This window comes from Hemicordylus capensis, chromosome 4 (genome assembly GCF_027244095.1).
Source record: "Hemicordylus capensis ecotype Gifberg chromosome 4, rHemCap1.1.pri, whole genome shotgun sequence".
Classification (NCBI taxonomy): Eukaryota; Metazoa; Chordata; class Lepidosauria; order Squamata; family Cordylidae; genus Hemicordylus; species Hemicordylus capensis.
Window position 1 is genome coordinate 29743879 of NC_069660.1, and position 22627 is coordinate 29766505.

A 22627-nucleotide genomic window follows, 5' to 3' on the forward strand; every position below is an offset into this window, starting at 1 on the left:
AGTATGTGTATGGGGAGTAAGATGGAATGTTTAAACTTGCACAAAAGCTGAACATGGGGGTGTGCACGGAACCGCACAGCTGCGGTCTGCCACTGCAGAGGGGGTTCCTTTAAGGGCGGGGAGGGTTTACTTACCCCTCCCGCCGCTTTGCCCCCTCCAGCGCTTGTATTTACTGTAGAAATGCTCCTTGAAATGAAATGTAGAAATACTGTAGAAATGCTCCTTACTGCTCCTCAATGCAAAAGGCTCCGACAAGCCTTCTGCGCACGCGCACGCACGCGCGAGCTTCACGTCTCCCCGACGCTGGAGGCCCGGCCTACCCGGCCTCGGCCCCTGCTGGCGGGTAGACTGGGCCTCCGGCGTCGGGGAGATGTAAAGCTCGCGCATGCGTGCGCGTGCGCATGCGCAGAAGGCTTGTCGGAACCTTTTGCGTTGAGGAGCAGTAAGGAGCATTTCTACAGTATTTCTACATTTCATTTCAAGGAGCATTTCTACAGGAGCATTTCTACAGTAAATACAAGCGCTGGAGGAGGCAAAGCGGCGGGAGGGGTAAGTAAACCCTCCCCGCCCTTAAAGGAACCCCCTCCACCCAGACCGGACCGGCCAGGTCGGAACCAGTCAGACGGTCCGGAGGCCTTTACAATGGCCTCCGGACCGGTCCGGACCCATCCCTAGCTGAACATTTGGAGAGACCATCTCTCTCTTGGTAAGTGGTAGAATGTGGCCTTTGTGTAGCTTTTAAGTATTATGGGCAGTGGGGTCATTAGATAGCTAATCTAATTAATTGTGAAAGGATTCTTTCCAGTCTTACCTCTATAACTGGAGTCGCTTAAGTTCAAGGGAGCAATCCTGGCATGTCCTCCAAGAACCCCTGGAAGCAGGGCTGGAAGTGACCTTTACCCAACACTTCCAAGAGTCCCTGCTTGCCAGAGTAGAGATCAATGGGCTAAGTATCCATATGTCTCATTATAAGCCAACTTCATATGTTCAGCATGCAGGAAAAGTTGGATATGCAAGTCACTTTTCTTCTTTTGCTAAATGTTTAAAGTCTAAAGGGGAAAGTTGGGGACTCCCAAGGCATATGGAGTTCTTGCTTTGACTCACAGGAAGAATGTATAAGTTCATTTTTAGGAGTGAAACTTGCACTGAAAAATAGAAACACAAGTAGTAGTAGTAGTAGTAGTAGTAGTAGTAGTAGTAGTTTAATAATTTATTATTTATTTTTTACATTTATATCCTGGTCTTCCTCCGAGGAGCTCAGAGCGGTGTATATGCTTATTTTTATCCTCACAACAACCCTGTGAGATAAGTTAGGCTGAGAGATACATGACTGGCCCAGAGTCACCCTGTGAGTTTCATGGTTGAATGGGGATTCAAACTTAAATCTTCTTGGTCCTAGTCCAACACTCTAACCAGGATGCTATGCTGACTTATAAGAATTAGAGTATGGCCACCCCATAGCGAATTGTTTTCAAAACACAAGTAACATACATCCACTTTTTGCTACAGCTGGAAAGGCCACAGGCACCTTGTGCCAGTTCAAACAATATGTCCCAGCAGCATGTGTGGACAGGTAGGGGCATGCCAAGACTGCACCCATTGGGAAGCCCTCCACAGAAGCCCAACACTCCCCTTGGCACACCCCTTAATCACTTGGGGGGGGGGCGTTCATCTGAATGGGCCCTAAATATTATTTATTTATGTCGCATATTTGTATACCACCCACTACTGAAGTCTCTAGGCAGTTTACAACATTAAAACTAACCAAGGATTTTAAAAACAATTTAAAACATATAAAATTTCAAATTAAAATAGCTAAAAACCACTTGGCTGAAGAGATGTGTCTTCAGCAGTTTCCTAAAGGTCAACAGGGATGGAGTAGCTGTAATATCAGCAGGAAGTGCATTCCTCAGCTCTGGGGCAACGACAGAGAAGGCTTGCCTCTGAGTCGTCACCAGACAAGCCGGCAAACACCCTCAGATGAACCTTCCCTGAAGATCTTAATAGGTGGTGGGGCTCATAATGAAGAAGGCATTCTCTTAAACATGCACTCCAAATACTTGAAGAGGTATTTGGAGTGCATGTTTAGTAGGGATATGCAAACTGGTTCGAATTTGAATCAGTTCGAATTCGAACCAGTTCAGTTTGATGGTTCAAATTCAAACTGGTTTGATTTGATTGTTCGAATTCAAACCAAACCAGTCATTGGGTTCGAGCTGCTGGTTCGAGTTCGAACCGAACTGGGGTTTCGATTTGAACCAGTTTGAACTGGTTCAAATTCAAACCGAGCCAGGGTGTTCGAGCAAAACCAAAACCAAACCATCCCCCTCCCGGTTCGAACCCAGTTCGAATTCAAACCAAACCAGTCAAACCAGTTTTGTGCACATCCCTAATGTTTAGGGTCTGTTTGCTTGAACAACCCTCATGCGTGGTTCAGGGATGTGCTGGGAGGTCCTAGGGACATCCATCCTGATGGGCACTCTCTCAGAGCACCCCTTCGTGTTCACATATATTGCTGAGCCGTATCATTTGAGCTGGCCCTTTGAGCCTTTCCCTCCCACTTCAGTTCATCTTTACAGGATTGTGGTGAGAACCAACCAGATAAAAGATTGCAGCACACTTTGCTTATGAAATGTGCTGTACAAATGGTTAAGAGCAGCATCTTTTTCCTCCTCCAAAGAAGGAATGACTTCCAGCTCCTGCAAGCCTGTGACCCGTCATCTCCCCACTTATCTTCCTACCCAGCACCTGACAAAAAATATGTTGAAATTCAGCCCCATCCAGATTAAACACAAATGCAAAGTGCTTATGTGAACTACCTCATCAGCAGAAGAAATAGGAGGGATCATACAAAAATGCAACACACACACCTTGTTAAGGCCAACATCTAGCTTTTTAAAATGCACATTGAGGCATTTGGGCTGTACAGCCAACGTGGTCCATGGAGCTTAAGAGACCGCTCTTCATAGTTGCAGAAATTACTGGAGAAGGTGGAGGGAGAGATAAAGATTAACGTCAGCTATTAACTGGCAGCCAAAAAGCAGCCTCTCCTCTTTCTGCAATTTTAGGTTCTGTTTTCCCAATGACTGTGGAATGCAGTTTCATGGCCCCACAAGCTTATCTTTTCTCTAATGCACTTGTGTATTTTCCCGCTAGGAAATGACTAATCTCAGCATATCTTTAATTGCTTAGTTTCAAAGAAATGTTACCCCTACATATGTCTGAAGACTTAGGGTTGTGGGGTTGTTGTTTTTTTAATTAAGCCTTTAGAAGATCAGAGACTTTAGGATTTAAGGAGGCGAGGAAGGGGTTGCAAAGAAATTCCAGCTTACATAGCACAAACTGGCTTTTGTGAAAGAAATTCTGATACAAAAACGTTTGATTTGCATTTATATAAAAGCTCTGCTCTTCTGCTACTTTTCGGCTCTATATCCAGGATCTTCTCCCTACTTCTTTAAAGCTCCAAAAATATAGCTTCAAAAGCCAAACAAGCCAAGTGCACAAAAAGGCCAAACATGTCTTTAAAAAAAAATAAACAAAACTATATCTAGTCCAGTTGTAGGTCCCTTGGCCACAGTCTTCAAACCAATATAATTTTCAGCCTATTCCTTAACTATCCTTAACTGCTACTATCCCTTATTACTTTTCATCTATCTATCTATCTATCTATCTATCTATCTATCTATCTATCTATCTATCTATCTAATTTGTACACCACCCCAAACTTTCATCTTCAGGAGGTTTACAAAGACATTAAACAGGTGAAAACACAGAAAATAAAAACCTTAAAACAATTCAAAACCAAAGTGAGATTAAAAACTTTGGGTGAAGAGATAAGTCCTCAAGTGCTCTTCAAAAGTTGTGAGAGATGGGGAGCCTTGTATTTTGGTAGGGAGCGCATTCCACAGTCTCGGGGCTGCAATGGAGAAGGCTTGTCCGTGTGTGGCCACCAGATGAGCCAATGGCAGCTGGAGAGAAACCTCTCCAGATGATCTCAATGGGCGATGGGGCTCAGGGTGAAGAAGACGTTCTCCTAAATTATAATTACTTATAATAGACTATTACTGCCCCAACAAAAAGCATGCTTTAACTGAGATCCTAAATGTTGTTGAACAGCTCTTTATAAAGCAGCATAATATATGAGACAGTACAAAGTCTTTACAGCTTATATGGCGTGGAAGTTAAGGCGGGCTTTTTGAGAGCACACAAGTAAAAACGAAAGCATCTTAACTCTCATTTTAAATCAAAGGTCTTTGGATGACTGGATACTTTTGTGATTCATAAGGTCTTGCTCTTTACAAATCGATGCAAAAGCTATTGCAGATAATGCAGTTGACTGCTATGGCATTCCTTTGAATTGGTTTTGAATATTGTGTCTCATGATTCTTAAGTGCTTTATTTTACATCTGTTTGGTGGGAGGTGTTTTTGTGTATGTGTATATATGTATGTATTCTTCAAAGGCTTTGGCTAGAGCAGTGATCTTCAGCCTTCACTATTTTTCAAGTGGAAGCTACTTTGGCAAAAAAAACACCAAAACCCAACACCCTCCAATGAGAGAACCATTTGCTACTGCACTGACCTCTGCATAGTACTGTGCTTTCCCCAGTGTTGGGAGCACCCTTTGAGAGACAGAGCCCTCTCTTAAGAGCTCTAGGAGGAAAACACGGGGAAGGACTGCATTTCCCATCCCTCTGTGCATGCCTTCCAAGATGATGCAGGGGACTCAAGCGGGCTCTGTTTCCCTTAAAGGAGCCCCCACCACCCCACCCCAGTGCTGGGCAAGCTTATGGGGCCAGCCATTGGCCCCTGGGTCTTACCCTGAAGAAGACAGGGCTAGAGCAATAAAGGGTGGTGGTGGTGGTGGTGGTGGTGGTGATGATGATATGAAGACACAAATGGGGGGAACCTTGTTGAAAAAGAACAAACTAGAAAAGATGCTTTCTCAAGGTGCCATCTATTATATGTTTTAAAGAGCTTGTTTGTGCAATAGAAAGTCATACTTCCCAACTACCTATAGATACCAAATCTTGCATACTCAAGCCTGCCACTCAAATTAACTGAATGAACTACTTACTTTTTGCACAGAAATATGCTGGGTGAAGGTTTTGATGTTTTCAAGAAGAAATTCTGAATATAATAATTTTTATTGTTGAACAGGTTTTTAACACTCATTCAAATTTCCTATGATTCAAATCTACCACATATGATAGACAATATACCAGCAATGAAATACACATTGCACTGCTCCAAAAAACAAACTTCAAAATGACCTCTTGAATGTGTAAAAGATATTAAAATAACTTACAGATTTTTATACAAAACATGTAAGCTGAAACAAAACCGAGCAAACGTTTTGGTGTAATACACAATCCTAAATGCTCCATTTAGCATGCCAGCTGAAGGCACTTAAATACAGAAGCTGAGAACAGAAAGCAGCAAAAAGACAATAGCTAGCACAGGAGGGAGGAGAGAGCAGACCTTTTTCTGAGAAGATATTAACTCTTTCAGTGACCAATATATCTCACTAGTTATTTTAGGACCATTAAATTAACAGGCTAGTAGACGCTAGTTAACGCTAGTAGACCGCCCCCGCCGCCCCGTCTCCCGCGGGGCCGAATGCGGCCGCCACTGCCAGCGGGCCCAGTCCTCCGGCCGCAGCCATCGCTGCCAGCGGGCCCAGTCTCCTTGTGGCGGCTGCCGCCACCATCGGGACCAGTTGCCCCGCCGCGGCCACCACCACCTCTTGCTGAGGCCGCGGCTCTGCCGCCGCCGCCTCGCCCGCACTCCCGCCGTGGCAGCCGCTGCCATCGGAGCCAGTCGCCCCACTGCGGCCACCGCCGCCTCGCCTGCACTCCCGCCACCGCCATCAGAGTCAGTCACCCCACCGCGGCCTCCGCCGCCGCCTTGCCCACACTCTCCTCCCGGCGTTGGCGGCGGCCGCTTCTCCTCCTCCCGGTCACAACATGGCCGCCCGTGTCTCTGCGGCCGTATCTTCCTCGGTCGTTCTGAGCATGCGCTCCGCGCATGCCCAGAACAGCTGAGAAAGACACGGGCACAGAGACACGGGTGCACACTTTAGCCTTTTATTATAGAGGATTTCTTCTTTCATCTCATCCTTAATATTTGGTTTCAGTTGTTCTATGAAAATTGCTTCCTTGATCTTACATCTTATCAGGAGTACAGTTAAGGGAGAGGGGGGCCCGTGTTTGCCTTCTCCCTGGCGGCCCCTTGGAGTGAGGGAGATAATGAAGAAAATAGGGAGGGGTGGAGCTGGAGGGCCATCAGGAGCTGGAGGGCCCAGGTTCTTTGAACCCATCTGCTCAGTTATAGCTACACCTCTGCATCTTATTCAATTCCCTTCAGCCAATGCTGAATACTTTTGTTTCGGTCACTTTTCCATTGTGTTCTTCTTTGGTATGTATTGCCCACGGTTTTGTGCGACTTTTATAATGCTGCATTATAAACTGGGCAAAGAGGCACCTTTTTAACATGGTGATTCTCTTTATTTAGCAGGGGGAGAGTAACTGGCCCTATCCACCTCTAGCACAGTACCTCCAGTGACTGTTGCTGTTGTCTATCTTATGTTTCTTTTTAGATTGTGAGCCCTTTGGGGACAGGGAGCCATCTTATTTATTATTTCTCTATGTAAACTGCTTTGGAACCTTTTGTTGAAAAGCGATATATAAATATCTGTAGTTGCCAGATATTTGTAGTATCAGCCAGATGTTCTTGCTATCTTTTCATTCGTGGTCTTCCTGTTTTTCTAATATAGAACACTGCACATTCCACACATTGGGGCTATTCTGACGATCAGCAAAAATCGAGCTAGCCTCCGCTAGCCCGATTTTTGCTGATCGTCAGAACCACCAGACTCGGCTGCTAACCCGCTCCTGTAGCCCACCCCTTAGCCTGGGTTTGAGCATTCCACAAACCCGGGCTATCTGCTTGTGAGTAGCCACGGCGTGGCTCTGCACCGTGGCTACTCATGAGTAGACCCCCGATCGGGAGGCAAAAAGCCACCTACCAGCTTGGGGGTCTCCCCAGTATGCCCTGAGCACTCACGCAGGGCATACTGGGGCTTCCGGGGGCCGTGTGGCCCCCGAGCTCCCCAGCCCCTGCTGGCTCCGTCTCAGAGCTGGCAATCGTGTGGGTGGCTGATCCGGCCGCCCAGGGCTCCCTCCCCGCTCACAGCCCCAAACCAGGTCTCACAGATCGTGAGACCCAGTCCATTCAATTTTATACACTTACCCCCTTCACCTTACAACCCTCATCCTAGAACCTTCGCCTCTGTTATCATACAACTGGGATTTAACTAGGTGGTATAGAAAGCCCATGAAAAAGGAGATTTTAATGAACAATAATTCAACACATCTCAGAATTTTAAAGGAGCAGATAGTTAAGAATGTAATACAAGGGGCTAGAAGTGTGTCATCTAACAAACAGCTTGTGACATCTAGGAGAAAGGCGGAAGAGTTTATTCAGGTTAATGGTTATAAACTTCCAGTAAGCAGGAGTAGGGGTGTAAAGTTTGTGAAAAGATGGCCTGCTTTAAAAGTACCTTTTGTAACAGATAGATTTGCATGGCAGATACAGAAAACTTTGAGTAGACACAGAGTTAATGGTAAAGTTGTTTGTACAGCACATAAAACTTTGAAACAACATTTAGTTAAATCCCACTTATAATAGATGTGTGGAATGTGTAGCATTCTATATTGGAGATGTTTTGTGTAAAAATCTGTAAGTAATTTTTAATATCCTTTACGCATTAAAAAGAGGTCATTTTGAAGTTTGTCGTATATGGTAATTCAATGAAATGAATTATGTTTGAAGTTGAAATGTCAGACCGTTCTTTTACTTCCTTTTTGCAAGCACATTAATGGAAAAAAACCCTGACATATATAAAAATTGTATCTAGTATGTTCTTTGAAGAGTTTGTTTGTGGATGTCTGTTCAAAATAAAGTCACATTTCTCGATTACCTACAGACACCAAATTTTGCATAAACAATTCTGCCACTTAAGGAAGCTGAATGCACTGAATGCACAAGAGCTGATCTTGTGGTGGCAAGCATGAATTGTCCCCTTTGCTAAGCAGGGTCTCCCCTGGTTTGCATTTGAATGGGAGACTACATGTTAGCACAGTAAGATATTTTCTTTAGGGGATGGGCCACTCTGGGAAGAGCATCTGCAAGCTTGTATGCAGAAGGTTCCAAGTTCCCTCCCTAGCATCCAAGATAGGGCTGGGAGAGATTCCCGCCTGTAACCTTGGAGAAGCCACTGCCAGTCTGTGATGGCAGTACTGAGCTAGATAGACCAATGCTCTGACTCAGTATATGGCAGCTTCCTATGTTTGTATGTACAGCAGAATATGCTGGGGGGAAACTGTAAATAACTTGTTTTACGCAAAATGACTTTGCCTGGTCAAAATCCACTCTTATCTACTAGTAGTTTTATATTGCACCCTGAAACACAATATAATGAAGAATTCCATAGACATAGCCGGAGTGGCCTGGGAAAGTAGGGATGTGCGAATCGATTTGTGTACACATCGCTTTGTACCCAAATCCAGCTGATTCATGTGGAGACAGAACAAATTGCCCCTGTGGTCCATTGGCTAGATTCGAGTTTACATTCATTACACACCAAAGAGTCTAAACACCTCAAAAATTCCTGAAATATAAACTGAATACCCAGTGGCTTGCAGGTTGGTGGGTAGCTGGCACATGGGATGCCACTAATTCCCCACCCCCACTTGCAAAGCAGTGGGGTCAAAATGAACAGAAGTAATGAAGCTGTGTAAGGAAGACACCAAAGAATCTACAAAAATTCCTAAAAAATAAACTGAGTACCCCACTGCCTTTCAGGTGGGGGGGAAGGGGTGTAGTTGGCACAAGGGCTAGAGCTTAGCTTTTTTAAAAAAATGAAAGCTGAGGATCAATGTTAGGGTTAGTATAGGGCAACTTTGAATCCCCATTATTTCCTATGGCAGAAATAGACAAAATCAGTAAAAACTTTTTTAAAAAAACCACCTAAAAGAAAAATCAACCAAGTGGCCAACTGCCTTGAAATTTGGGTGGTAAGTGGCGCCCACGGGGACCTACCTACCACCCAGATTTGGTGCCCTTAGGACCTTGATAAGTGGTATGAATCAATCCAAATCCAAATCAAATCAAATCCAATTTGAATCTGGGGTGATTCTGGGGGGCAGATTTGGACACATAACAAATCAGAGGTGATTTGATTTGGGCACAAATTGAATCAAGAAAATCGATTCATGCACACCCCTATGGGAAAGGCTCTCTTTCCCAGACACCCCCAGTCTCCCGCACAGGCTGCTTCCCTTTTCATATCACATCAAAGCAAAAGTGAGTTTGATCAACACGTTGCTGATCTGTCCATGCAGCACCCGACTCCAAGTACCCTGTTAACCGCTTCTGATCATCGCACAGATAAAAGCACATCACAGGGCAGGACGTCAGTGTTTCCTTGTCGCATGCGAGCGTCCATATGGCCTGCACTGCTTGGCAAGGCGGGGCCGATGCATCCATATGATCGCTCATCTTGAAGCAAATGGAAGTTACTCTTGCATACTGAGAGGATAATACGGCCTTCACATCTGAAGCTTTCTATCAGACCTGACATTAAAGGTAATGTGTTCAAAGGGCTTCTGAAAATATTTGCCAGTGCGGCTCTGCGTGTGCGTGTAAATATGCAGTTTCGTGCTCAGAGGGCTATTTGTCAGAGTGTTTGCTCCAGCTTTCTGCAAAAGGCAAGGAAGGAGGCCGCGCATGCAAATAGTGCTTTTCCAGCAGCTCTTTGAAAAAGGTCATTCAGAAATGACATAAATCTCAAGACCTAAAATGTAAATCTTTTCCCCTGGCAGACTGTTAGTTATCGTTTCCCGAGATCAATTCTCTGAGAAACACAAACTGAAAATAATAGTTATTCCAAATAATGACACTGACTGAGAATGGGAGGGTAGAAACAGCTCCTTTGAGGATAGAGTTTGCAACAACAGAATCCTTCTTGGCTAGGAAAAGTGAGTCCATACAACAGCCAGAATCACTGACTTTGGGGGATAGTTCTCCCAAGGAGGTGAGGAGTTGCATGCACTGTTAGTGCTGCCATTTGGGGAATGAGGGCAGGTCTCCTGTTTCTTTAAGAGATGCCCAGGAGAGGGGATTTTGGCAGATGCAGCTTGTCATGCAAGGGAAAGAGAAGCTGCACTTGCTGAAATTCCCTCTTCTGTGCGTCTCTTAAGGTACAGGATAGGGATGTGCGAAACGTTTCGGATACAAAACGTTTTATACCCAAAACAGCCTGTTTCGGGTGTTTTGTAGACAAAACAAAACACCCATTTTCCAGATCCAAAAGTTTTGTATACAAAACAAAACGTCCCTGTTTCAGCTACAAACAGTTTTGTTGTTTCGGACCTCCATTTTGTGGAGATTTCTGAGTCAGTCTCCATTTTGTGTTGGACATCTCTTTGAATTTCCCACCCTTCCAGCCTTCTGATCAGTGACCTAAATCATGGGCTGACCTGCTGACAATTCCCTCCTTGTTCCCCATTGGCTCTTTTGCTTCTTCCAACTCTTTAGTGACCCCACATTGGCCAGGGGAAGGGTTGCTAACCCATGGGGTGCTGGGTTCTGCTGTTTCTGTGGTGTTCTGAGTGTAGATTCTCTGGTAGCATATGAGAGTGGATTCTTGTTTTTCACTGAAAATCTCATATGCTACCAGAGAATCTACAATGAACACCTCAGAAACAACAAAACCCAGTACCCCACAGGCTTGTGGGTGTGGGGGTGGTTGGCACCCTATGTGCACTACACAACCCCTCGCTCTGGGCAACCCCTGTGCCCCCCAAGTGGAATTATGGAGCTGCTGAAACCTCCATTATTCCCCATGGGAGAAATCTTAAAGACACATAAACTTCAACAAATCACAAAAGATCAGCCCTTTGCCCAATTCCTTTGAAATAATTCTGGAAGTTTCCTTGCCCCCATTGGGCACTACCACCCACCACACTCTGCTCTGGATCATCCCTTTCCCCTTGATTTGAAGCGATACATTTGCTGGAATCCCCATTATTCCCTAAGGGAAAATTCTTAAAGATGTGTAAACTTAAAAAAAAAAATCACCAAAAAAATCAGCCCTTTGCCTAATTCCTTTGAAATTTGGCTGCTAGCTTCCACCCATTGGACACTACCACCACCACCCACTCTTTTTGCCCTGGGACCCTTTTAAAAAATCCAAATCGATTTGGATTCGGATTTGGAAAATTTGGCTACAAAACAAAACAGGGCTGATTCGGATTCAGAAAATTGGGGTACAAAACAAAATGGGGATGTTTCGATTTGGATACAAATTGAAACAAGAAAATTCCAAAATGCACACCCCTAGTACAGGAGATCTGCCCTCTTTTCCATACAGAAGCTCTAAGTTGGAAAGACCCCTCTCTGAAACCTTAGAGGCCCAGTACCAGCTCTTGCAGATAATGCTGAGCTCGATGGGCCAATGCTCTGACTCAGCATTTGACAGTATTATATGTTCGACAGAATAAACAGCATAAAATTTCAGGCGAGTAGACCCCCTACCGGGAAGCAAAAAGCCCATACTGGGGCTTCTGAGGGCTGTGCGGCCCCCAAGCTCCCCAGCTCCGTCATGGAGCCAGCAATCGTGTGGGCGGCTGATATGGCCGCCCAGGGCTCCCTGCCCGATCAACTGCAAGGAGAGCGGGCTTAGCCCGAGCCCGCTCTCCCTGCAGCTTTGCAAAAAGCGGGTCTCATGGATCGTGAGACCCGCCTCATGGAGTTAAAGTTCCAAATAAAGTAGTTTATTTAGGAAATCCATCAGGGAGATAGGTAAGACCTATCATGCCTCATTGCTAGCTACATACAGGAAGTGGGGGAAGGGGAGAAGGCAAAAGTCTCTCTCTCAGGTGAAAGTGAAACCTGAGACTATCAGTTTAATAAAGGGGACGTAGAGTAGAGAAAGCATGGTCAGAGGAGGAATACCCTTACTGGGTAGCTCTACCCTTAACGCCCCTAGTGGTCAATAGGGTTGATGGTGCTAAGAGTCAATGCTAGAGATGTGCACAAAAGAATTTTTTTGCTTCATTTAGATTTCGAATTGAATTCCGAAAATACATTTTTGAATTCAAATCAAATTTGAAGCTGGTCCAAAAATTCAGTTTGAATTCAAATTGATGTGACCCTGTTTGGGCATCTTTTAAAACCAATAAGGGGGCTTGAATGGTTTTTAAATGGTGCCAAATGGCTCTTGAATCAAATTTGAATCGTATTTTGAAAATTCAATTCAAATTTGATTCGAATTGCCCTTTTAAGGGTTGATTTGATTAAAATTCAAATCACTAAAATCACCCAGATTCGAGTCGAATTGATTCAAATTTGATTTGAATTCAAAATGAATTTTTGAATGGATTTGCACATCCTTAGTTGATCACATGCCGGAGTTGCATCTCCAACAATGCAGACTTAGATAGGCTACTAAATGCAAAGCAGATTTCAGGTTTCACAAAGAATGGCTTGGACAAGGAAATAAGAGTGGCTGTTTTCTCCACATCTGCATACACATGCTTAAAAAAAAACCTTACATAAAATCTCACAGTTACTTGCATCTTCTCCAGCACTAAGCAGAACACTCATGTCCCTCGTGAGGCACAGAACAGAAGTACAGAAAAGTGTGCTAGACTGATAGTCCTTATATACAGTAAAGCTGGAGATTAATTTTACTAGTGCACTTAAATTGGGGAAGCCAGCTCTTAATGATTCATGTTTCTGTTTTCCTTGTTTCTCTTGCAATGTGCAAAATGGGACCCACAGATCCTTCCTTCAATGATGTGCACCTTCAAATGATTTCTGAAGCTTATGAATTTCTCCCACTTCTCTGTGATTTATGAATGCACTCTTAACACACTGTTCTTCATTGCACAGCCCAAGGCCAACAGGCAGGCCCACTGGTGGCCCCTGGCTCCCCTCCCCCACCTCTAGCCCCTCGGCCATTGTACAGGTGCGCTCTCTCGCTCTCTCTCTCTCTCTCTCTCTCTCTCTCTCTCTCTCTCCTCCACTTACCTCCTGCCTCTCTCTCCCTGCTGCTGCCACCATTGCAGCCACTGCACTGGCCATCATCATCATCATCATCATCATGTTTATTTGTGGTCATAGACCAAAATTTAAAGCATACATAATAATACACATACAATATAATAATAATATATTCAAAGATCCAATATTGTCTCATCCTGATCAGCAAACACGGCACTGGCCCATCCGCTCTCTTGCTCCCCTCCTCCTCCTGCTGCCCCAGCATACTTTCTTGCTCACTCTCCCACCACTGCTGCCACTGCACATGTTCTCTATCTCTTGCTCTCCTCTTCTGCCTTGCTTTCTCTCTCTTCCTCCCAGCTCTGATACTGCCACTGTGCTGGTCTCTCCCTCTCTCCCTCTCCCTCTCTCTCTCTCTCTCCCCTTCTCCTCCTCGCTTTCTTGCTTGCTCTCTGCCCCCCCACCACCACCACTGCCAAAAGTTTTTCACACCCGGCTTTTAGTTCGCTTCTCCTCTGAAGTGGAGCTGTCTGTTCACATATCAGCCAAATTTACTCTGAAGTCCCTGCAAGCGATCAGGGAGCACTTCACACACAATTTGGGTTTTTCATTGTGCATTAGAGTGCAGCCTGATTTATATCCGGGGTTAAAAAATCCACTTTTTGCGTCGGTTTTGGGGGGCAACTTTGAACTCGCAGTAAAGCCTGCTGTCTGGGGAAGCTCCTGGTACTGCCACTGCCCTCCTCCTCCCTCCTTTCCATGGAACAAGTGGCCCTCGCCATGAAAATAATGAAGATCATGGTCTTAACATCTCTCCATTTTTAGCATGGCTAATGAACACAATGCTGTGCTCCAATTATAGGAGGAAAGCTGGGTGGGACCTTAATGAAGTCCACAAGCCTCATGCCCTCATTGCCCCCAGCATTGGGCAAATCATGCCCCGCCCCCATAGCCTTCAGAAGCCAGCAGCTAAGGGGCCAATGTCCCCCTCTTCCCAAAAAGCTGCCATATGGAAAATAGGATAGGCCTCCTGTTCCTTTAAAAGATGCACAGAAGAGAGAATTTCAGCAGGTGCAACTTGTCATGCAGGCAAAAGAAAAGCTGCACCTCCTGGAATGCCCTCTTCTGTGCATCTCTTAAAGGAACAGGATATTGTTTTCCATATGGCAACCCTAATAATTTGAGCACTGATACAATGGCCTCTTTATGTAACACTCACACTACAAAAGTAAACTTCCATCAGGTTCTCTTAGTATACCTGCCTTGATTTTCCTGAATTTCTGATTCTCTAAAGGCAAGAGATGCCAAACATCTAACATTAAGGACCTTTTTAGCAGGGACCACCTACCGTTTTATAATGCTGCTGCAGGAGCTTGAAATGCCATGCTTGCAACAATGCTCTTGACTATGCAACTGTTAAAGGTATGGAGACCTAATGTAGGCAGGTTGTCCATCCCTATTATAGGACACCACCACCACCACCACCCCGACACACACACACACTTCTACTGGAACTCCATTACCTTGGTCTCAGGAGTAGTTCAATTTTTCAAAAGAAACCCAATATTTAAATGATCTGGAAAAGTTCTGACCTGGCACGATCTCTCTCTCTTTCTCTCCTAGGCAATAAGTTTTCTCCCACATATGCTGGTGCACTCCTAGTGTGTGTCTGGCTCTATGCCCTCATCTTTGCAGGAGCTCCTCTAGCTGACTGGGGCAGTTATGGACCGGAGCCATACGGGACTTCTTGCTGCATCAAGTGGAAAGCGTCCACCAGGGAAGCCAAGTTCTACATCGTGGCCCTCTTTGTCTTCTGCTACATCATCCCTTGCATCCTGATCTTCATCTCTTACTCCCTCATCCTTTGGACTGTGAAAGTGTCCAGAAGAGCAGTCAAGAGGCACATGTCGCCACGGGGCAAAACCAGCAGTGTCCATACCCTGATTGTCAAGGTAAGGGAAGTAATATTCCCATTTTGGAACAGGGGCGGCTCTCCCATGAGGCAAGGTGAAGCAATGGCCTCCGGCAGCAAATCCTCCTTGCCTCCCTTGCTACCCTCCCTGTGTGTTCCCCCCCTCATTGCCTCAGCAGCCTAGATGCTACCCCTCTTCGCCCTGCACTGGCATCCCGTATTTACCCAAATAGACAAAGACTCTGAATTTAAGATGACCCTCTTAAAAAATAGAAGTTAAATTTAGGTTACATCTGTATTTATCCAAAAGGAAGAGGACTCTGAATTTAAGTCCAGTCTCCCCCTGGATTTCTAACCTCAAAGAACAAAGCTAGTCTTGGTTTGTTCCAAGTAAATACAGTCCTGTGCTCTCGGGGTGGCCCTTGCTACCCTTTTCAACTGCAGCATCCTGGCTCGACCCTCTTCTTTGTTGCTGCTCTCTCTCGCTCGCTCGCTCTCTCTCTCTCTCTCTCTCTCTCTCTCTCTCTCTTGCTATGATTTGAGCACTAAAAGGTCCCTTTAACTTACTGTAAAGCACTTTTTTCTCACCAGCTGTCACAACCAACTTGCTACTGACTGTTTCACTGCCTCGGATTGAGCACCAAGTATAGGAAAGAGCTGCTTTATGATCTGGGACCACCCTGTCTGTTCCAGCCAAGGTTCTAGGCTCCCCTTGCTAATTTGAACCTGAAGCCCTTTTTCAAAAAAGTGTGTAACCAGAGTCTTTTGTAAAAGACACTGCCATATGGAAAGGAGGTCGGTCTCCTGGTCCTTTAAGAGATGCACAGAAGAGAACATTTCAGCAGGTGTGGTTTGGCATGCAGAGGAAAGCAAAGCTGCACCTGCTGAAATGCCCTTTTCTGTGCATCCCTTAAAGGACCAGGAGACCGACCTCTTTTCCATATGGCCACTCAGTCTAGTGTAACAGGAATGCTCTCTAGATAGCTCTTATTGAAACACAGCGAGTAGCATTCAACCTAATCCTCTGGACTGCTCCGGAGTTATTTTATAGGAACACTTAATTTCAATAGGACTACTCAGGAGTAATTTAGATGCTGCCAAGTATTTTTATTATTGAGAAGAATCATAAAGATGTGGCATAAACATAGTGAAACAGGATTACTTAGGCTGATGCCTTTCTTCACTGCTTGACCAGTAAAAAGTTACCAAGCAAGGTTCAGGATTTCTATGTTCTAAAAGTCTATTACAGGCCATTCCAAAGAGTCCTGGTGGCTCTGTTCACATGGTCCATGGGTTACCTAAAGAAGTATCAGGTTGTAAGAGATGCCCAAGAGAGGGTATTCCAACAGGTGCACTTTCGCTTTCGCTTTCTCCATGACAAGTCGCACCTGTTGAAATTCCCTCTTCTGGGCATCTCTTAAAGGTAGAGGAAACCTATTCCTTTCCCATATTTTATTTATTTTATTTCATCTAGTCCATTCATCTAGAAACAGTTTGGGGTGGTTCACAATAAAAAATAAAAACCATTTAAAATGATAGCATGAAAATATAAATGATAACATGAAAACATAAAACCAGTTATAAAACCATATATAAATGGCAGCCCTGTGCATGGGAGAAGAGAAGAGTGTGAGCCACCAAGGTTTAGAGTCCCTTCTCTAAGCTTTGGTCATCTCTCCACAGCTGCAGTCCCTGGGGCAGTTACAACTGGGCAAGTCATGAATGACATCATGCATCATAATTTAGTACCTACAACTCTGCTAGGTAGCAAACTGATTCACCATGAAATTGAAAACCCCTGGAGGACAAACACAGGCGCTTCCTATGTGTAACGTGCTGCCATCTGTGTGTGAAAGACAGGATTAAACAAAAGAAATGCAAATTTTCCTTTTCTGGCTTTTCTGGCTCCCAAAAGAGCATCTGGGCATTGCAAAGTGGCTTTAGCCATGTCAAGAAAAGGTAGGGGTGGTTCAGATGTCACGTAGAACCTCAGTTAGAGCCAAGCTCAGCATAACATTCCTAAGCCTTGAGAATTCCTGCTCCCCCTCCAGTCCCCACAGAAGCATCTACTTCTCATCTAGATTATAACGGGCCAAGATTAGTCAAGTCCAAACCCACCAATCTTGGCTTATTCTAACCTACTTGCTTCAAAGAACCCAAGATCTGTACCCAAGGTTTGAAGTGAGTTATAAATCTAGGGTTATTTGAAGCAAGTTGGTTAGAATAAACCAAGGTTGATGGGTTCAGGCAACAAGACCAACCTCTGCATAATTTAACCCAGATGGGATGTAGATGCTTACACTGGAATGGGAGGGAGAAGCACGTGTTCCCATGGCTCAAGGACATCACAAGGAGCCCAACTGTACATGAGGTTCTGTGTCGCATCTAAACCACCTCTTAGTAGCATCAAGTGGGGATATGGTGCATATGACTATCTAGCAATATTTCAGTTTCTCCTTTCGTTCTACATTCTCATTCTTTTGTTTGCAGCACAGTACATTGCATCAGAGTGTAGAAAAAGATGAGTATAGGAAGAGTTCAAAAGCTTTTCAAGGCTCTTCCAGGGGGTTGTTGTAAGGAAGGAAAATAACTTAGTCCACAAATAAGAAAAGCAGAATAGCCGTTCTCAATACAACATCTAAGAAACACTGACACACATCATTATTCAAAGGTCCCTTGATGATTTGGCAAAGCATGCCCAAGTTTCATAGAAAATACAAACAGTAAATAACTGAGAACCTGAAAGTTAGAGAGAAGAATATCGGTGTGGCTTTTTCTCTGGCCAATGATACAAGTCAGGGAGAGGAGAGCTAGTCTTGTGGTAGCAAGCATGACTTGTCCCCTTAGCTAAGCAGAGTCTGCCCTGGTTGCATATGAATAGGAGACTAGAAGTGTGAGCACTGTAAGATCTTCCCCATAAGGGATGGAGCCGCTCTGGGAGGAGCATCTAGGTTCCAAGTTCCCTCCCTGGCATCTCCAAGATAGGGCTGAGAGAGATTCCTGCCTGCAACCTTGGAGAAACCACTGCCAGTCTGGGTAGACAATACAGAGGTAGATAGACCAATGGTCTGACTCAGTATATGGCTCAGTATATGGCAGCTTCCTATGTTCCTATGATCAGAACACCAAAATAATCATATTCCCATTGGGGTTTCAGCAAGTTATTTTTCATTTTTGTAAAAAGAGTTTGACCTTGACCCAAAGATCCCCAATGACGGGGTTGTAGCTTCAGTGCAGTAGTAGAGCCAGTGCTTTTCGTGCAAAAGTCCCACATTCAATCCCTGGCAGCATCTCCAGGTAGGTCTGGGAAAGACTCCTGCCTGAAATCTTGGAGAGTCACTGCCAGTCAGTTTAGACAATACTGAGCTAGATGGACCAACAGCCTGACTTGGGAGAAGGCAGCTTCCTATCTTCATCTGTGATGGAAATTGTTTTCAGGGGCTGCTGTTTTGATCTTGCTTATTATTTATTGCTGTTTTACTGCTGTAGCTCTACAGTAACTGGAGAGCCAAGACTGTCTATCCCTGTTCTTGAGGGTCACAGAGCCCCTAGTAACATATTTATACAAGTGGACAGGGCTCTGGGCGTAGTGTTCCCTCTAATTTCTTTTCATCCGTGTATGGAATGAGTTTTGTTCTGGGTGGCAGTCTCAAGGCAGTGTGTGCACACCTGCCGTGCATAGGAAGCCTACCAAGTATTGGGTGCCCTAAGTTCCTTGAGGCTCCACAGTCCTTCTTCCATTGCCAGAGGACTGCAGATCATGTTAGCCAGAATTTTTATTGTTTGTTAGGTTGAATTTTATTCTTCACACTGCCCTGAGGATGGATGGATGGATGGATGGATGGATGGATGGATTCCTTCCTTCCTTCCTTCCTTCCTTCCTTCCTTCCTTCCTTCCTTCTATACCACTCAAACCAATGACCTCTTGTTTATAAGCTTTGCTTGCAAAGTTTGTTTGCAAAATGCTTACCTTGAAGGCTGAGCTATAAATTGCTTAAATACATACATACATACATAACCATTTAAGTAGGTGGCGTGTCCAGGAACTGCTGGTGTCAAGCTAATCTGTTGCAGTTCCTACTGGAGAAGCGAATGATTCCATTATCTACACTACCCTTCCTGTGGCTATGAAAGGGAAGTCCCGCTTTCTCTAAGGGACCCCTCCTATGTGTTCCCTGTGCATCCAGTTCAGTTTGAGAGTGAAGTGTGGGCAAAAGTGGTCTCCTTTCTGGAGTAATGCAGCAAAGATGGGAAGTGAGCTACTTGAATGCAGGGAATCCATGGGTCCCATGGTTGGGAAATTGGCTTGCCTTTAAAAGGCTCACCCTAAAACCAGGAAAGCCACATGATGGTGCAGTGGGGAAGTAACTTGCCTAGGGAGCAAGAGGTTGCTGGTTCGAATCCCCACTGGTATGCTTCTCAGACTATGGGAAACACCTACATCGGGCAGCAGCGATATAGGAAGATGCTGAAAGGCATCATCTCATACTGTGTGGGAGATGGCAATGGGAAACCCCTCCACAGGGCTCTGTGGTCACCAGGAGTCCACCAGGAGTCAACACTGACTCGATGGCACAACTTCACCTTTACTTTAAAACCAGGAAACCATCAGAGCTAAGAAGTAAATAGCTTCACGATGGCATTATCCTGCTGTCCTGACATCTAGCTGCAAAAAAAAAAAAAAAAAAAAGGGCGGAGAGAAAGGCCACCACACTTTTGAAAAGAAACTCCATATTGCAGCTCAGAATATTCTGTACACGTCTGTATTAATTGCATCAGTCTTAATTAATGAGTTAATTAACTGAACCTGTGAATTGGTTAGTGCACCCAGCCGGATTATGAACAAGCTTTGGAGTTCCTCTTCTCTCTAGATAAGCAGCCTCCAATCTACTGATGATAAAATGCTGGAGAACCAGGAGGGCAAGGCGTATGCACAGTTAAATTAAGTTGTCAAGGCATGACAGACAGCCATGCAACATGAGTGAGCAAATCATCCTAGTGTGATGAAATTTGGTTACATTATACCTCTGCCTGCTTTAGTGCATTTGTCATTCTCCCCACCCCACATGTGGCACACAGGAAATCGGTGTGGGAGAAACAATTTTTTAAAGGTCTGTGCTGTAGAATCTTCATATTTTCCTCCTGGGGAGTTCTGAAAATATGGGTCCATGGTGCATTTATATGTGCCAAGGGCAGGGGAAATACTGGACTCAGTCACCCTGTCCCAGCTGTAATGTTTAGAACAGCTTGTGCTGCATTTTCTATTTATTTTTACATTTGTATCCTGCTCTTCCCCCAAGGAGCCCAGAGTGGAGCACATGCTATATTTATCCTCACAAAAAATCATGTGAGGTAGGTTAGGTGGAAAGAGAAGTGACTAGCCCAGAGTCACCCCGTGACATGTCTGAATGGGGATTTGCACTCCAGTCTAGGGGCCTAGAGTACCTTCCTTATGAGGCAAGGCTACAACACCTGGGGCTATTTAGAAAAAAGACAACTGCAGGGATACATGATAGAGGTCTATAAAATCATGCATGGTGTGGAGAAAGTGGATGGAGAGAAATTCTTCTCCCTCTCACATAACACTAGATCCAGGGGTCATCCCATGAAACTGATTGTCAAGAAATTTAGGACCAACAAACGAAAATACTTTTTCACACAACGCAAAATCAACTTGTGGAATTCTCTGCCACAAGATGTAGTGACAGCCAACAACCTGGATGGCTTTAAGAGGTGTTTGGATAACTTCATGGAGGAGAAGTCTATCAACGGCTACTAGTTGGAGGGCTTTAGGCCACCTTTAGCCTGAAAGGCAGGATGCCTCTGAGTAGCAGTTGCAGGGGAGTAACAGCAGGAGAGAGGGCATGCCCTCTCCCTCTGCCTGTGGGCTTCTCAGACACATCTGGTGGGCCACTGTGTGAAACAGGATGCTGGTCTAGATGGGCCTTGGGCCTGATCCTGCAGGGCTGTTCTTATGTTCTTATGTCTCTCCAGTTCTAGTCCAACACTCTAACCATGACACTACAGGTGAAACTCGGAAAATTAGAATATCGTGCAAAAGTCCATTAATTTCAGTAATACAAATTAAAAGGTGAAACTGATATATGAGACAGATGCATTACATGCAGAGTGAGATAAGTCAAGCCTTAATTTGTTATAATTGTGATGATCATGGCGTACAGCTCATGAAAACCCCAAATCCACAATCTCAGAAAATTAGAATATTACATGGAACCAAGAAGACAAGGATTGAAGAATAGAACAATATTGGACCTCTGAAAAGTATAAGCATGCATATGTATTCAGTACTTGGTTTGGGCCCCTTTTGCAGCAATTACTGCCTCAATGCGGCGTGGCATGGATGCTATCAGCCTGTGGCACTGATGAGGTGTTATGGAAGACCAGGATGCTTCATTAGCGGCCTTCAGCTCTTCTGAATTGTTTGGTCTCATGTCTCTCATCCTTCTCTTGGCAATGCCCCATAGATTCTCTATGGGGTTCAGGTCAGGCGAGTTTGCTGACCAATCAAGCACAGTACACTGTATACTTTTCAGAGGTCCGATATTGTTCTATTCTTCAATCCTTGTCTTCTTGGTTCCATGTAATATTCTAATTTTCTGAGACTGTGGATTTGGGGTTTTCATGAGCTGTACGCCATGATCATCACAATTATAACAAATTAAGGCTTGACTTATCTCGCTTTGCATGTAGTGCGTCTGTCTCATATATCAGTTTCACCTTTTAATTTGCATTACTGAAATTAATGGACTTTTGCACGATATTCTAATTGTCCGAGTTTCACCTGTACACTGGCTCTCACTACACCCTTTGACATCCCCATGTGGAAGTTTATATATATATTTGCACTCTAGATCGGGGCGGAGCTACCATTAGGCAAACCATTGGGATGCCACCGTGCCTCAATGAGGTGGTGGTAAGACCATTATTTAAAAAGGCCTCCCTTGATCCCTCCAACCTGGACAACTATAGACTGGCCTCTAACCTGCCCTTTTTGGGCAAGATGATACAGCGTGTGGTGGTGTCCCAGCTGCAGAGGGTCTTGGATGATATGGATTATCTGGACCCTTTTCAGTCTGGCTTCCGCCCTGGGTATGGGACTGAGACTGCCTTGGTCACTCTAGTGGATGACCTACACCGGGAACTAGACAGGGGGAGTGCGTCCCTGTTGGTTCTGCTGGACCTCTCGGCAGCGTTCGATACCGTCAACCATGGTATCCTTTTGGGCCGCCTCTCGAATATGGGAGTCGGAGGTACTGCATTGCATTGGTTCTGGTCCTTTCTTGAGGGGAGGGTCCAGAAGGTAGTGCTGGGGGACTAGTGCTTGGCTCCGTGGCCACTGGCCTGTGGGGTCCCACAGGGTTTGGTCTTGTCCCCCCTGCTGTTTAACATCTACATGAAACTCCTGGGAGAGGTAATCTGGGGACTTGGACTGAGTTGTCAGCAGTATTCAGATGACACTCAGCTCTCCTTGTCACCTGATCCTAGGGAGGCGGTGGATGTCCTGAATTGGGGGCTGGAGGCCGTGATGGGTTGGAAGTGGGCTGAATTGAATCCAGACAAGACGGAGGTACTGTTGGTCAGTAGGAGAGCCAATCGGGATGAGGAGATTTTACTGGTTCTGGATGGGG

At 45.0% G+C, this 22627-nt stretch overlaps 1 protein-coding gene across 1 annotated transcript in view; it reads left to right on the plus strand.

The window, feature by feature from the left end:
* The window catches only part of LOC128325052 (opsin-5-like), a 56457-nt gene that overhangs the window by 31692 nt on the left and 2138 nt on the right, over positions 1–22627 (plus strand). The window contains exon 4 of the mRNA XM_053250422.1: positions 14690–15018. Within this exon, the coding sequence (XP_053106397.1) occupies positions 14690–15018 (329 nt within the window). The remainder of the gene's footprint in view (positions 1–14689; positions 15019–22627) is intronic.